Raw genomic sequence first — 17,823 nt, forward strand, 5'->3', positions numbered from 1 at the left:
AACTATTATGATAGCCTTGTAACATTAGAGGTTTAATTCTGCTCCCCTACTACACAGTGTTATAAGTCATCCCTGGCCTAAGGGCTCTGTAATCTACTTTATGGCTAGAGGTGATAAGTATACCAAAAACTAGAAGAACAAATAAAGTAGGATAAGAACAACAAAAATGAAATGACACACTTAAAGATCTAACTGCATACAGAACTTGAGCAAATTGCATCTTCATTGTAAGCAGAGATTATTTTGGATTCAGAACGAAAATGTGTGCAGTTAATCATCCCACAATCAAAATGAAGAAAAAGTCAACACCTTAGCAGCATCAGAAATTGATTCTTACCTCACTTGATTTAACCTTATGTGCTCAATATAAAGCCACCATCACCACTGTAGCAACTACCCCTGTCGTCTCACTCAGTGACTTCCTTTATAATTGTATTCTTCCACATATCTGAAGATCATCCCTATGACAAATTGTTACTTTTCACATGCATCTTACAAAAGGCAAAAAAAATATAATACAGTTAAAGACTAAGCACAGAAATATTAAAGACTGTTAATTACTACAGATTGGATTCATTTGATGGCAAACATAACTGAGGTTCCAAGTGAAGAACTCACTCTTTGTGTGGGGATTTATCACCAGCACAAAGCTACCTTACTAACCCTGGAATAAGGAAAAGAGGACATGTGTCGGAGAGGACTATCTTTTTCACCTTCTTGCTTTGATGCAATTTATCCTCTAAGCAGGAACTGCATCAAACTGACATCAAACTGTGTCAAATTATATGAAGTATAACAATTGAAATCGGAAGAAATAAACCGTATGGTTTATTTATTGCATTTTGATATGTAACAAACACACCAACATGCAAGCATTACCGATAACGAGGCCAGAAACGATCATGTGGGTCACCTGCTTTGTCCTATTGCTCCCACAGATTTCTGCTCATGCATTATCTCATCAGTTTACATGCACGCAAATACATGTTCACACATTTGATAGATAGTATTAATATTGAACTGTAGTTTGGGAAATGGCCTCGAGTTGTGCTAGGGGAGGTTTAGATTGGATATTAGGAGAAATCTCTTCACTGAAAGGGTTGTCAAGCATTGGAACAGGCTGCCCAGGGAAGCTGCTGAGTCACCATCCCTGGAGGTATTTAAAGACATAGAGATGTGGTGCTTAGTGACATGGTTTAGCGGTGGACTTGGCAGTGCTGGGTTAATGGTTGGATCCGATAATCTTAAAGGTCTTCTCTGACCTAAACGATTCTGTGATTGCATCTCAAAAGACAGCAGTGACATTAATTCAACTGCTTTGTTTATGAAATAGTTTACTTTTTTCTTAAAACTTACTCATCCAAGTACAAAAATCAGGGTACTGCTGATATTGCTTATTCCTAGTGGAACTGGAAAAAATAAAAACTAATAACTTCATATAATTTAAAAAGTAAAGCTGGAAATAGTGAAAAAATTGAAGTTATTCATGGTATCAGTATGAAAAATGCAGTGCTGTTACCATAATTCTGCTCAGATGTAGGGCATTTATAGCACTTGTATCCAAGCAGTAAATAGCTGACATATTAGTGCATCAAGCCAATTTAAATTACTGCAGTGGGTAAAGTAACTGGGAGCACTGACATTTCACATAAATTGAGTGGGTACTCAAGAGTCCTGTAAATATAAAAAGCTATTTAGATCCAGTTTATATAGTAGCTCACTTTTTTCCTGTTTCACCCTATCACATATCAAAATTATTTACACCATCATTAATGCTTTCTTTTTTGTTAAAACAGTATTTTTCTTTTAAAGATTAATTTACTTCCACTACAGCAACATTTAAATAATAAAAGTTCTTAGAAATACTGCAAAAAATGTTTGAAGAGGTGAGAGCTGACTGGAAAAGTACAATGGAATTTTACTAGAAATATCAGTTCGGGAAACTTGCGTTCATCACATCCCAGCAACCCCTAGTCAAACCTTTGGAAGAAGAAAAAATAACAAAAGAGCGAGATGGCTGATGTCTCTCTGCACTGCTATTGTGAAATCTGGAAATCTCATCAGCAGGATGCCTGATTTCTATTGCTGCACTATTCTAATGATGGTGGTAATTACTGCTCCTGTTCCAGTCTCCTAATGCCTTGTCCTTCCATCAGATGTCTAGAATATGACTTCTTTAGGGCTGCCCTACATCCTCCACAGACTCAACCCGTATCTTCCAACATCTTACTGTTTTTATTTCCTTCCCAGTGGTAACAACTATAGGAATATAGCGCAAACAGCACCTTTTTGGTGGTTGCAAAAGATGATCTTGGGGGTTTCAGAGAAGCTTGTGGGAAGACCCATGAAGTGGAGCTCCCCTGTGGTAAAGGGAAATCGCCTTATTTACAGAACAGCGGAAGTTGGAAGCTCTGGAGCTCATCATGGTAGTTGGAATGTCCTTATCTTCTCATGGTGACAACTGGAGAAAGCTCAAAGCAGGGTCAGCCAAGGCAGGTTGCCCAAGACCATGCCCAGTTGGGTTTTGAATATGCCTGCAGACATTTTTTTTAGAAGGGCTATGATGTCCCTAATTTAATACAGTCACCTGAACAACTTCACAAAAGGAAAATACGAGTTTAGGTGCGTTTGTAACCTACACTAACACAAAATACAAGCAATAGCTGATAGGTTTAATTCAGAGTTTTAGGATTTTCCCCCCTTGCTTATACCAAAGGCATCAAAGTTCTCATGCAGCTGAAGACTGTATCCTGGTTCCAATTCTCACTGACGACCTATGAAGGGAGAGACAACACTTTTGCCTTATTTGTTAAGACATGAGAGCACCAAGTACTGGACTTAACAGTGAACTTGGGCATTTTATTGAAAGGAAACAATTCTGTGTTGGCAGTTTCATTAATGAGAGCTCTGTGTTTAAGCTTAAAGGCTGGGACATTTTGTCTTGCTGTCCAGAGCACGGTAAATGCCAAAAAAAATTCAGAACCTTATTACGCTTATCTTCCAGAACATAAGCCCCATTCACGAACGTGCAATTTACAGTGACTAGACGTCTGAGGGCATTGTTCCTGAGTTTACGGAATAGTTAATTTATAAATTCTGCTTAGGAATGAAAGGATTAAGTGAACACCCACTAGATGGTGTTCAGTTACTGTATGGGGTGACCTGGGCTAGTTGCAGCTCTAGCTCCTATCCTCCTCTGCTTTGCAGCAGACTTTTCTTAAAGAAACAACAAAGACATTTGTGTAAGAGGAAAAAAAGAGATGAAAACACCCTCTTTACTAGAAATGTGGAAATGCTTCAGTAAATTAACTACCACCTGTGTTGAATGTGGGTAAGTGGAACTTCCAAAATATTTAACAAATCTTAACAAAAGAAAGTACAGAAGTTGTTTTGGATCCACTTGCTAATATTCTATGGTTTTACTCAAGATACTTGTATTTTTGCAATTGGTGCTATTAACCATCTGGTCCTCATCCTCCCAAACTCTCCTGACATCATCCATTGAAAGAAAAGGGTGAATAAACACTCACCAAAGAAACACATCCATTTTGCAATTAGTTTAATTAAAAGCATGAACTGAATTATCAGATATCTATTCCAGCAGAACCTAATGCATCACTTTCTTCTTCAGCAGAATCATAATAATTGCAAGTAATTCCCATTAGTGACTAGTGAATCAGCATAAGGGAAAAAAAGAATAATAATGTTATTTTAGGGGAAGAGACTTTTGGCGTAGGTGCAGTACTGTAGCACTTAACTTCAGCTGGTTTAGATTCCTGGAGATTACAAAGATGACTAGTGATAAAGGGAAGTGCTATTCAGAGCTGAATTAAGCTGATCCTGTCAAGTCAGAATTTCCAGAAGGAGCTGCTTCCCTTTATCAGGCTCTGATGTGCAACCTTACTCAAAAATTTTAGGAAGACTGTTTTAGTGCAGACAACCCCCATGACGATATTACTTTTCCCAACTGCCACCATAAGAACATAAGGACATTCTAATGACCATGTTTGGGAATCTTCCTGCAGAAGACTCTGTCCACTGCTCTGGGCATTTACTGATCCCGCACAGCCCTACTTCACTACTTCTGTAGGTTCAGGCATTATTGCAGTCTCTAGCTTTTCTTTCTGTCTTCGTTCTCATGTTTAATTGGAGTTCCTTTCATTGACTGACTTGCTTTCCTTCAGTTGATGGTCCATGTCATTCTTGCTTTTAACTTTAAATTAGCCAGGAGTTTCTTTCTGTTTCTAAGATTAGCTCATTCTGTTATTAGCACATACAGAAACTCTGAGCAAACCAGCAACAGCCCCTGCTGAGTCTGACTTGTTTGTACATCTTTAACATCTGTCACATAGCAATTAACAGATGTTTGGGAAGTTTTCCTACAGCAGGGGCTCCAAGGGTATGCAAGTGATAACACAATGCTCCTGTATTTTATGCTAAGAAAAGTTTATTCTATTTTTGCCACACAAAAATATTAATGGAGAGATCTAGTTTTGGCTAGTTTCTCAGAATACCAGAAAAAAGATCGTTACATAAAACTAATTTGAAACATTGCCTTTACTCAGAAGGTAAGGTAATAATGGGAAGAGGACCAGGATCATGAAAAGTCTGAGAACTCCCCTAAAGAATGGAAAGAACTAAAGTAATGAAAAATCATAGAAGAGCTTAAAACCAGATGTTAATTGTGCCTTATTGTAGTGGCCAAAATGGTTTGGTTAATTTGCAACTTAGAAAAAAATTAATGCTGCTAGTAGTAAGTTTAATAATAAATTACTGACATGATGTCCATCAGCCTTCCCTGCTAGTAGAAAATGAAGTCTCATGAACCAACTAGAAAACTTCCTATGTTCTGAGGGGTGAACTTTGTAGACTGAATAAGAGAAGCAAAGATAAACCATCTCTTGACCCTGTGACTTCAAATTCCTCACACGCTAAAGAAAAAAAATCTGGCAGGAAAAAAAAAAAGAACTCTAGACAAAGAGGATCAATAGTCTCTTTAAAAAATGAAGTTATTCTTTTCTAGAATTGCCAATATTTCCTCAGAGAAAAACCCTTCTCCCCTGAATTCAAATCATCTGATGAAACAAACCTCAGAAAGATATTTGGCTTTACCCTGGCTTTAATTTTATATTCAGATTTTCTAAAGAATTCTGATGCTATTAAGCACCAGAGGGAACATTGTATTAGGTCTGTCAAAACAGAACAGAAATATTTATTCGGTGAAGGTAATGGAGGAGGCAAACCTAAATCCACAAATACACTTTACATCAAAATTCTCACTAATATCTCATTTAACTTGTAGCAGTCTTCAGTATACTGGGCTTTTGTGTCCACTGCCTCTAATTATCCTTTCATTGTCTCCTTTCTGCCATACTCAGCTTCTCTAATAAAACTAATTGCTCCTCTAAGAGCAATCTCAGACTGAATAAATGAACAATTTCTCCTGTTCCTGTGCAAAGTTGTATTACCTGAGGTCATCAAGCCCTTGACTGTACATAACCTTCTAAAAGAACGTTCTTTACCAGATCTCTCTTTTCTCTGTCTTAATTACAATTCCATGATTATGTTAAAAATTTCTTCACCTAAGAATGCAGAAAAGAATTTGCTGTACGGTACTACCTTCAGCCTGGCAGACACATGGAGATACAAATGAAGACCAAAACACCCATGGCACTGGAAGCTGTTCTGCAATTAGTGATTGTAAAGTGAAGCACAGGCTAAATGAGTCTAAGTGTTTTGCTCTAGTGAGCATTGCTTTTTACCCTTTTCCTCCTTGATTGAAGCTGCAATTTGACAATTTAGGTGTTTCAGCAACAGTATTAATTTAAGAAGTTCCTGACTTCAATCCTTGTTCCATCCCTAAGGCTGTAGTGATTGCCAGTGGATTGTGCTGTTAGCCAGGGAATGAAGCTAGCTTTACAAAAAAAAAATCAAATTCAGAAAAGCATGGAATTAACCTACCTATAGGAAGCAGTGGAATGGATGGCCTCACAGCCAGAGGAGATAAAAATAAACTTGGGGTTGCTTTGCCTAACAAGACCAGTGCTCAGTGACAATTTAATTATCTATAATGCATCACAGAGTTAAGATTCAAAATTTTTAAAAAACTATTTTAGGTAATGGGAAATGTTGGCACAACAGTGAGTGGCTTTAAAAAGACAGTGTAAAATTTCAGGATGGGTATCGGAAGAGTTTTCAAGCAGCAAGAGCAGATGCTGTGTCACCATTTTCCAATATAGGCAGCGGTAACAAATGGTTTTAAATTGAGTATGAAAAATGTAAATATTTTTAAGTGTTTAAACTGCTAAAATAGGTGCTGACTTTTAGAATATATATGATAAATTGACACACTTAGCCATTAAATGCTAAAAACAAGCGCTAAGCCATTAAGTACCACCTAATAGAGGATACAAACCCTTAAAAAATACTTTACAAGATATTACACATTAACTTAGGTGAGCTGTGATAATAAATACAAGTGTTCTTACAATGGTACAACTAAGCAGATAGCCTTTTTCCTCTTTACTGGACATAAAGAATAGGGACTGTCCTCCTGAAATTAGCATTTGTTTTAGCTGCAGAGGAAAGAAATTGAATTGAAATGTGAATCAAATTTTAAGTAGGCTTTTTATAATTCTCGAAGTCGGCACGAATGAAAAGCAAACAACAGACGCTTTCTTTTAGTGAAAGGGTAAAGTAATTTATGTTGCCCACTGTACTCTTAAATAATTGACTATACTGATTTTAAAGCCTCTCTCACTTTTTCAGCAGCAGTGACTGTCTTTACCATCATACACATCACAAACAACATTGCTCTTTTCTGCTAAATAGTTGCTCTCTTTTGCCAGTTCGAACAAAGCCTGAGAAGCAGATGAAATTTTTTAACATTAGATTTCATTTTCTCCCAAGAAAGTGATAGTGGAGCTCTCACATTCTCTGTCACCAAGAAGTCCATGGAGAAGAAATAACTGCTACATCAGGGTGTGGGTGACTGTTCAGAAGTTGTCAGGCACAGTAAATAAATACAGTCCCAATGGAAAAGCAGACAACCATGCACATGAGACAAAATGACTACTTTTAGTATTCTCTATTATAAGAATCTGCTCTGTCAGGCTCACAACTGTTTGGATCCAGTCCACTGTTAAGAACAAACACATCTCACTCTCCCAGGAAAACCAAAACCAAAAGACATTTGGAAAGCAACGAAAAAAGACAAAAGTCATCTGTTTTCTGGAACTGGCAGCTTCTCTAGTGGGATACATGACCTACTAAGTGCTTACCAACACCAATGCAGCAGCAAGACTCACTGTCCCAGTTGTATCAGAGGTAGGAGCACAAAGGACATGCATTCAAGGTTTGAAAAGAAGGCTAGCACCTGAAAAATGAGCTGTATCATTCTGAAGACTTCAAACATCAGCTCTTCTGAAAAAAAACGGAAGTAGTCTGAACAAAGTCAAATGGCAGCTGGCTCGGCCATATTTTATATTCAAATTCCATACAAGGAGCCCATTTTTTAATTAAGCCAAGAAGAATCACAGCTCTTGGTGAACAACGTCCCAGGATACTGGCATTTTCCATATACTGATAAGCTAAGCAGAAAAGCCAAGAACTGCCAATTAGGATGTGTTTGGACCTCATAGTGGTGCTACCTACCTTTCATCTGGGAAGAACCAAGGCAGGATTTGTTGAAAAATGTGGTATCTTTAGTTAGCTATTGCTGAAAAATCCTTACGCTTTCAGGTGAACAAGCCATTTCCAGGTCTGAGAAGAAAGATATTTAACTAAAGATGTAGGCAGCAGAATGACCAGGTCCTTGCCACCATTATGGATGCTGGTGTGAGGACCAGACCTCTCTGATGGACTGGACAAGGCTGGAAGATTGATTCAATTACTAAGAATTGGTTCTTGGCTGTATTCTTCTCCTCTGCAGTAATCAAGCTGGTAAACCCAAGAGAGGGCACTGCCATGCAAGCAGGTGGCTCTAACAAGAGAAACCTGTGTGTTTTACACATGGAAAAAAGTCTTTGAGCTTTGTATTTGCTTTTGTTTCACAGCAGATGAGAAAGGCTACTGAGCGCAATCTGTGCTATAACCCACTGCAGGTGCAGGGCTGGGGAGTAAAAAGAGAGAACATAACCAGAGTAGTTTCTCCCTTAGGAAATCGATGCCAGTGTTTTCCACACAGGGAGCAGTGGAACTTCTCAAAGGTCTCCCTGGAGACCCCAGCCGTTTGGCAAGTAAGGACAGCTCCTCTCATCTACCAAAGCAGGCTGCACACCTTGCCTGCTGCTACTGCCTAGAAGGAAAGTGATTGATACGCAATGCTTCTACCTTAGATAATTTAAAAAAAACCCCATCATGTAACATAACTCTTACGAGAATGTCCAGAGGAAAAAAAAGAAATCAGACTGTATCAGGATTACTCAAAAAAGGATAAATCTAATACAATAAAAATGCAGTGCTGGCAAAGAAAAGCACAGAACCATCAGCACTGAAAGAGTTACAAACAACTGAAAATGTGAGGTTAGAATGCATGCTAGATTTTGGCAGGAGCCTGACCTGCACTCCTGGCACCTGCTATCATCCACCACGGGTCCACCAGATCCCCATCAGTTTTAAATATCTGAATGCAACCCAAGGCATTTTAAAAAAAGATTGTACTTCTTAGGTACAAATCAATACCTGTCTATGTTAAGGATGTATGTTGCAAGAAATTAAAATACATTTAAGAGTGAAAATAATTCAGTGAGTCTGATTTTCACACTACATCTGTTAAGTCTTAATTGTCAGTTAAGCAGGATGTTTCAGAATGCATTAAGTTCCACTGAATTTATTAAAAAAAAAATAAATACTGAAGTAATCTGTCAAAAAGCATTCAGAACCATGCAAGGAAAAATCCCAGAGATATTTTCTGTGGTATGCTGACAGTATGTTGTAAATGTAGTTGAAACTGTGTGTAGTGTTCTACAAAAATAAAGAGTCTTTACAAATAGGAAAAATATTCAGAGATGAAGAATGATTGTATGAGTTCTTGAAATTTGTTCGTATGTATAAAAAGATGTGACTTCTCTGTTAAGTATTTTAAATATCACAGCAGCATGTCACAAAACTGGAATACTTGACTAAAGCAGAAACTGTTGCAAGACTTCTGAAATTCAGGCAGCCAATGTTTATACAACAAGCAGACTCCTGTTATTAATAACCAGATCTTTCCATTACTTGTACTACAAGTATTCTGTATGCCCACAATATATTTTCATTCATTTCAAGGAATCTGTTTTCCATTCAGATGCCATTAAATAACCAATAACTTTCACACTTTAAGTAACTAAATCCTTCAAGATGTGTATTAGGACCACTTGCCTCTTGCTCACTACTCTGCTGAAGCCTGACCAGTTTCATTATTGGCATTATTTCTGTGCTGCATTTAAAAAAATTGCTTTCATTCATTGAGGAGTTGCAATATATGTTCTCATTAACAATTGTTTTTCAGAAAACTGAATAGCTAGAAATGTATTTTCAAAACATAACATCTTGCCAAAGTTTTTACCTAATCTGTAAGCACTGCAGTCAATCAAGACAGGAACTTTGATTCAGTGTCATTCTCCAGCTAGTCAGCAATGCCACAAAGGGAAAAATAAGAATTAACAAAGCCATGAGCTTATTGCAATTTTACTGTCATCTCATGCAGACATAACCACAAAAACACAAATGTAATTAATACCGTGAGTATAATTTTAAGGGTCAAAAATATATCCTATTTGACCTTACAAGGTATGTATTCCAGGTACCTCCAGCACTGTCTTGTAATGTGGTTCCAGGCCTGGAAATGGAACAGGGGGGAAAAAAAGGACACCTTCTCCCTGTGCAATGATATGCTAAATCATGCTGCTTCCTAAGTGATTTTGCTCCATCATTCCTTTTCCTCTGAACACCACCGCTCTTGTGCCTCCTCCTGCTACCCAACCCGACCATGCATGCTTCCTCACTGCTGCAGCTTGCAGGGGCTACAGTGTCAGAAGCCACCCCTCCTCACCTAACCCCTCTGCTCTAACAGCAGCACCTCTTGCATCTATTTTTTGGACTCTCAACCTAACAAGTTTTTCTGAAAAATGAGAGCAAGCAAAGTCAGTGCGGTGGCCAGTGATTAATACACCAAAAAAGCAACCTGGCCAACAAACCAGATTTGATTGCTGTGGGACGGAAGACTCCATTGCCCCTCCACAATCCCATCTGTGATTCTGTTACACAGAGCCTTGATGCAACTGCTATGAAAATGCATTAGTCTTTGGTTTCACAACAAAGCTTATGTCCAGATGTAAATACGCATTATCAAGATTACAGGAATTTCTGCAGTATTTCGACTGTTTCTAGATACAGAAATATTTCCCTTCAAATTAATTTTTAGATAAACTAATCCCATGCAGATCATTGGTGTTGCATTAGACAGCCTATGTAACTGAGTTATAAGCGTTAACACACTATTGCTGAGGAGAAAAGTAGAAAAAGATAGAAAAAGTCTCTGATGGACCAGACAAGGTTGGAAGATTGACTCAATTACTAAGAGCTGGTTCTTGGCTGTATTCTTCTCCTCTGCAGTAATAAAGCTGGTAAATTCAAGAGAGGGCACATGCCAATCTATCTTATTTAGATTACCTATTTACCAACAATTGGTTAAGGTACAACATTTTATGCAAAATGATTTAATATTTTATCCAGAACACCAATTTTAGTGTTGTATTTGGACACTTAAGGGAAAGGAAAAGGCCACATGTATACAATATGTTACTTTAAAGATTTTCTTAGGATTGTGGTAGGATTTCTGAATGCTGTTTGGGTGATGAAGGATAGCTGAAGATGAAAAATTCACAGTATGGGTTGATTATAGAAGCAGCTATTTTCAGCAGTCTGCTTATCTTTGCTTATGTGTGCAGATCCTTCAACAGGAGCATTACTTTCCTTCATTCATAACCTACTTTAAGAAATGAGTAAACAATAATGACTAAGAAGTTTGGCTAGAAATGGTTGATTTTGTTTCATTTTTCTAAAACTCAGAAGAGATTCATACAATGACCTTAAATCATCATGTTGCTTCTTTGTCTTTGCTTCACTTTACCTTCCACCTAGCACTGGGAAAGGGGTCATCTTTCAGCAGAGCTCTCTACTGCGTTTGGAGGATTTGAGCAACACCACCATATCAGTCCTAAAAAACACTAAATGCAGAGATAGAGAGAAAACACATTAGAAATCCAGGAGGACTGAATTCAGTTCCCAGTTGTGCCAATGGCTCCCCATATAACATTTCAGTCCTCGCTTCCCATATGGAGCTTTACCATTTACTGAAGCTTAAATCCTAGTCTTTGACTCTGAATCCTAGGTTTTAGATCTGACACTCATGCACAGCTCATATTGGTCTGATTAGTTATCACGTATGAAATTCAGGTCCAAATGACAAATGAAGACACTGAAGTATAGGCATCTGAACTCCCACTAGAGGCAAATACTCAAGATCCAGAAACAAAAATATGGACCCAGCTCGTTCTGAAATGCCCAGCTACTGGCTGGTCCCTCTTGGCTGTCTGAACGCCACCAACTGCACCAACACTGATCTCCACTAAGGGCAATGGGGAACTCAGTTTTCCAGCTGTTGCAGCCTTGCGCCATAACCCTCCCTCAGGTTCATTCACCATCAAGACCATGCTGGTGCTGTAACAACACGAAGCCATACATTGCATCCTACCTGCAAACATACCACCACCTTGCACCAACCATGTTTTCACAGAGAGTTTAACAAACTCGACCGACTTCTCCCAGGAAACTTAGAACACAATAATATTCACTGACAGATCGGACTCTGCCGTGGAAATACTGCCTCTGGCACCCTGGTGCTATAGAACACAGGAAAATCTGTTTTTATAAGACAAGCTAACTTGAATGCTTGTCTTCGGCTTGCAAGAGGAACGTACTTCTGAAATAGAATAATCTTCTCCGAAAAAATGAACATAAACACAGTCCAGATTTAACATACTGCAAAATCTTCATTTTCTTATATCTGTAGTCCTTTTCAAAATTTAATATGGATTTTCTTACATGTTCTACAACAGCAGCACACCAGACATGAAATTTCCGTGGATAAGTTCTAACACAGTATTGGCTGTATAATCTGGGATATGAGTCTAAATATACACAACTGTTTAAAACGCAAGTTTTACGTGAAGCTGGAAGGGTCTTTTTAAAAACAATCCTGCACTGTAAATTCAAATGTAAATCAGCTGAGCTTTATCCTTCTTATACCTGTTACCTTAAAAAGGTTAGAATTTCTGATGCAACACAGCAAGTTCATATTATTCTTATTAGGTATTACAAGACATTGAGAAGTTTCTACATCACGATAAGAAGAGTAACAAAACACTTTTTCACTAAACTATCACTGCATCAGATATGATGGTTTACACGCACATCCCACAGATTACTGGGAAAACTTGGCTGGTTTTGCAATTGTTTGCCACACAGCCCTGTGGTAACATTGTTTTAACACCAGATTACATGGCATATAACCACGAATCCAAAAATTCCAACGCTGCATTTAGCACGCACTGTGTTAACCGGTACAAAACACTGTTGTAGGTGTTTTATACTGGCACAAATGCTGTGCTACACTACCACATCTCATTTACTGTTTGCCACTGTTTATAAAGAGGTGACTGCTCCCTTCCACAAAATAACTAACAGTAATAGAATTAGGCAAATATTTACAAAGGTAATCCAGTGTGAAATGCTGCATCTAAAAGCAAGCAAATTTTTTTTGACAGTGCCTTTCTTCCTTTATAGAGTTCTTTGCTTTGTCAATATGCAGAACAAAACAAGTCTGTCAGGAAACTGCATTTGTTATCAGCTCATTCTCCTTAGATGACAGGACTGTAAATATTTTTCTTCATTATCACCCTGACAGTAAATAACTTTGCGGGTGTGATTTAATCATCAGGAATGCCAAGATTTCACAACTTTTGTCCTACCTTAAAGAAAATGAGTAATAGAGAAACCCATGCACCAGGGAACAAATGAGCAGAACTAGTGAACTAAGGTCTATCATGCAGGGTTCAAGATCACTTGGACTGAATGACAGTTGATATACTTGCACTTCAGTTGATCTGTTTTCTTATCTGGGAAAGTGCTCTATAATAAATCATAATTTATTGCATGTTTTGCAACCTTGTCAAAGGGCACACCTAAGATTTTTGCTTCAGTAATAAATTCCACCCAACTGTGTGCAGGAATTCACTTGACAATCTGGACATAGCTAAAATATTTTGGCATTTTCTAATCTCAGCACTTTTGATGTAGCACCAACAACTCATCTGGTTTACACAACACCACATTTACTTTCTTCGAAATTTAATTATGCTTAAAAACTATCAGGAGATTTCAAAGTAATTCTCCAATGACAATCACCAGTGAGCAAAAACCGGCAAGGCTGTCGGACAAGGATCCCTATTCCCAAACCCCTAACTGCTTCTCATCCCCTCTTTTTGCTTGCCTTTTTCCCCTTTGGGAGTGTTTATCTCTGAATAGGAACAAAGCAACAGAATATTGTGATCAAACTCAGCGATATTTGTCGCTGTACATGGTGAAATAGCTTGTGAAGCTGGTCATATGTTCCTGCTTATTATCTGTAAAAAAGACAGCAGAAACAAAACTTTAGAATAGCCCTAAGCTTTACATATTATTACATATAGTAACCAACTGGCAAACTCCAAGCAAACATTTATGAAGATGTATGGTTACTGCCAGGGTGCTTCAAATTTTTCTTGAGTGTTTTGTGTTGTGTTTTTTTTTTAAATTAATGATTAATCAAAAACAGGTAGAGAATAACCAAAACATATACAGCTTTAAGTTCAACAATGTAAGAGTCACCATTTGTATACAGTATCACATGCTAAAATTGCATCTTGGTATGCCATTAAGTGAAGGGCTTTCTAGAATTAGTGGTGGCATGCCTGTTTTCCTTTCTAAAACCACTGTTAAGGGTAAAAGGGAATTAATTTTATGATATAAGCAGAAAATTTCCAAAAATAATTGCTGCTTTGCTATGAAGTTCACCATCTTGATCTACTCTGAATATACCTGGACCGACACTTGGGATAGGTCTGTTCATTTTACTTGTATGAAACTCTTCAGAACACAATGAACAAACTGCTACCTTTAAAATACTTAAACCACCATATTTTTCTGCTAACCAATGCTATGTCTGTTTGCAGTTACAAGAAAACAAAAAATCCTAAGCAATATGACTTGAAGAGAATTGCTTACCATTGTGTTCACGCTACTGGCCAAAGAATCCACCCCAACGATGGTTAAAAAAATGTTTAGGAGCACTAGAAAAATGTTAATAGTTGAATATATGAATTGTCTATGATGCTATTGTTGTAAGCCTGACCTCAGTTTGAAATGCTAAATATGCATTAGTGCAAAGATTTTTTTTGTTCACGTGTTTTTTCTTGTCGTTTTTTTTTTTCTGTTTAACACTGTTTCCTACTCATATTAGCAAAGTAGCTGAAATTAACTTGGCTGCATTACAAATAAATCTTACCCCGCAATACCACTTCATTAAAAATCTGCACGTGTACTACTATAGTTGGAGTAACCAATTAATATGTATGAACTGCTAAGAATGAAAAACACTTACTTCTCTAACCTTGTTTTCACAGACAACTCTCTGAAACCTACACCTTCAAACTGAAAATTTCAGTATTCACTGTCTTTAGTGGCTCAGGCTGGAAAACTTAAAAGAAAATCCCTTCTAGGTTTTTAACTTAATGACCTAAGTTTTGTAGGAGCTAGAACCCTTTCCCTTAGCCATATATTTACAGATAATAATAATAATAATAAAAAAAGATATTTGAGAGTCTCCATGACTCTCAAGGTCATAAAGTCCTTCTAAGGAAATATATTCAGCTTTGTATAATATTAGAAGCTGTGTGTCAGCAGTGAAGCCACGTATCCTTATCACCTATAGATTTTTGGCAGACACAAGAAAACTTCTTTTATTACAGATTTTTGTGTCCTATTTTTTGACCACTTGCAGCTCAGTAAACTGTTCTGCCCCAGGTTCCCCACAGGTTTGAATCAAAGTGCATTCAGGTCTCCTTCTTCCTCCCTGCCTCTCAAGCCTTTACACAGGACCTTGAGTTCCCTTCTGTATTTCCTGCTCAATACCCCCAAGTCACTCGGACATTTGCTGCTAGCTGGACAAAGCATCCCACACTATTAATGGCTTTTGCTAGACAACATGCTCCCCTGGTCAATATGTGCAGACTGCAGCAAATTAAGTGACGGCAGTGATTAAAGTTGGAATTTCCTCCTCTTTCCCTCAGCAGACGTACTAACAGAGTATTTGTTCTTTAAGAGACAATCCTCTCTGAAACTTGGAGAACTTAACCCTTCTAAAGCAAACAATTATTGGGAAAGCTATAAAAGCCAATTTTTTTGAGAAAAAACACATATAATTTAAAAAAAAATTCTGTAACATGGAAATTACAGAAGATGATACAAAGACAGATAAAAGAAGCTTAAGGAATGGGGCAGGGTTAATGAGGCCAGAAAACCAGTAGGAAAGAAGGACAACAATCCATGCACTTCTTATTTGTGCATTGGTCCTATCTTCTCCTCAAAAAGAACACTTTACAAAGTATTTTTTTAAAAACATATGTACAATTTTGATCTGTTCTTAATTAGGTTTTATACAAACCAGAGGAAATGTGAAAGCAGAAATGCAGAAGCAAGCATAATGCTTCATTACACTCATTCAAGTCACTCCCATCACTGCCTCTTCTAAGAAAAAAGGTCACAGAGTACTTACTGGTGAAGTGGATAGACACAGATAAAGGGGCCAGGAATGGTATGAGCACTATTACATTACACTCCTACTATTTTCTGTGGCATATAAGTAATTGAGGAAGTATATACTGATCAGACATGCAAATTATGCAGAGATAAAATGTTAACATCAAGTCACCAGATTTCTAAATCATCAGTCTCCCTTCACTGGTGTAAAGTGTGGTGGTGCCTATGAGAATCCATATGCACAACATTTATAAATTGACTTACGCTGACTTATGTCAGATAAAGGATATTATCCCAGTGACTTGCAAGTTACATCTTTAAGGGGACTGGCGAGTTTCTTTGCCTTCACAAATGCAATGATGAGAAAACAACTTACGTTCAACTTGATCAAATTGACTTATATATTATAAATTTACTTATATTGACTTACGCTGACTTATGTCAGATAAAGGATCTTATTCCAGTGACTTGCAAGTTACATCTTTAAGGGGACTGGCGAGTTTCTTTGCCTTCACAAATGCAATGATGAGAAAACAACTTACGTTCAACTTGATCAAACATTACTGAGAACAAGAAATCTCTCGGTGTCATGTAGAATTCTCCTTCGTATTCCAATGATGCAAAATGCATGAAGCGATGCTTCCGAAGAGACAGTCTTTCATCCCGTTCTGCATAAATGACATCTTCCTTCTGAAACAGAAAAAAAATCCATGCAGAAAGATGGCTGCATTTGTAGACCAACTCTGAAATTAGTAAGAATCCTATACTTGAACTTAATTAACCTCAGTATTTTGTGGGTAGCCACAACAAGAGACTACCAGGTATTAAAGACTTTATGGCATAGTCTTAATGAATGACATGCTTAAATTACATTCAAAATATTTTTTGGTTTCACTGAGAGACACAGCTGAGCCAAATCAATGGTCTGCTGGTCACCAAAGGCTGCCCTTGCTTCCCGCTCCCCTGGTCTTGCACCTCCTCGTTTGACAGCTCTGCTACTTGTTGGACTTTTTGCAGAGCCAAACTCAGCTTGCTAACTCAACAAAAAGCTAAATCGACCAAACAGCAAATAGCATTTTGCCAGGTTAGTGACTGGCTCAGCAAAGGTTGAAATGTTCTCTGCATCTATGCAAATGATCTACTTCTGAAGTGAATTATTAAGTTGTGTGGAACAGCTTATAAGATGGGAGAATAAGGATGTTCTAGTTTAAGTATGGGCTTATCTTTCAGAGCCGTTAGAAAAATGGGAAAAGCAATGAAAACAACAACAAAAGAGTCAAAGATCATTATCACCGAACATAAAGATTCAACTAGCTGAGCAAACAAAAAACTTCCAACTCCCTCCACACACTCCTTAAATATTGAGACTCATGATCAAAACCATACAAGTTGACAGTACTCTGAAAAGTAGTAACAGCACTTACTAGCAGCAAGAGAGGACACAGACACAGTGAAACAGATGCTTACATTTTAGGGTTTCAGAGAAGTAAGTGACAATAGGAAAATGAGACACTCTAAAATTCAGAATACGTGGTGTGTATTTGAACATTAATCACGGAACTATTTTACCACCAGCAGCATCACTCAATTTTAGGGCTGTTCAAAGACATGAGAAAGCAAAGGAAAAGCAAGAAAATCCAAGGCTAAGTACCAAGATCCCAACCTGAACATCCTCGGAACAAGTCAGAAAAGATGGATGTGCAGTTAGGTCAGTGCCCATGGCATCACTGGGGTGTGCGATGCAGATGAGTGGGTACAGCCTAGGGCATGGCCTACCAAGGTGCTGCATCACATCTTCCAGCAAAGAGTCACTACATGTTCATGCAACTTCCAGTTCCTTGATCATTCCTATGGATTGCTTGGCACTTGAGTAGTCCATTATAGTGCTGGTATATGCTGCATTTTGCAAACTGGGTTACTCCTGAGAGAGGGCAGTGTAACCAGCTCCTGGTTCCACTGAGACCAGCTGCAGGTGCAGTG

The 17,823-nt window shown here is 37.9% G+C and overlaps 1 protein-coding gene across 1 annotated transcript in view; it reads right to left on the bottom strand.

The window, feature by feature from the left end:
• MICU2 (mitochondrial calcium uptake 2) overlaps positions 1-17,823 on the bottom strand; it is a 151,477-nt gene that overhangs the window by 47,124 nt on the left and 86,530 nt on the right. Inside the window, exon 2 of the mRNA XM_055701485.1 lies at positions 16,386-16,533. Coding sequence (XP_055557460.1) covers positions 16,386-16,533 — 148 coding nt within the window. The remainder of the gene's footprint in view (positions 1-16,385; positions 16,534-17,823) is intronic.

This window comes from Falco cherrug, chromosome 2 (genome assembly GCF_023634085.1).
Source record: "Falco cherrug isolate bFalChe1 chromosome 2, bFalChe1.pri, whole genome shotgun sequence".
Lineage (NCBI taxonomy): Eukaryota > Metazoa > Chordata > Aves > Falconiformes > Falconidae > Falco > Falco cherrug.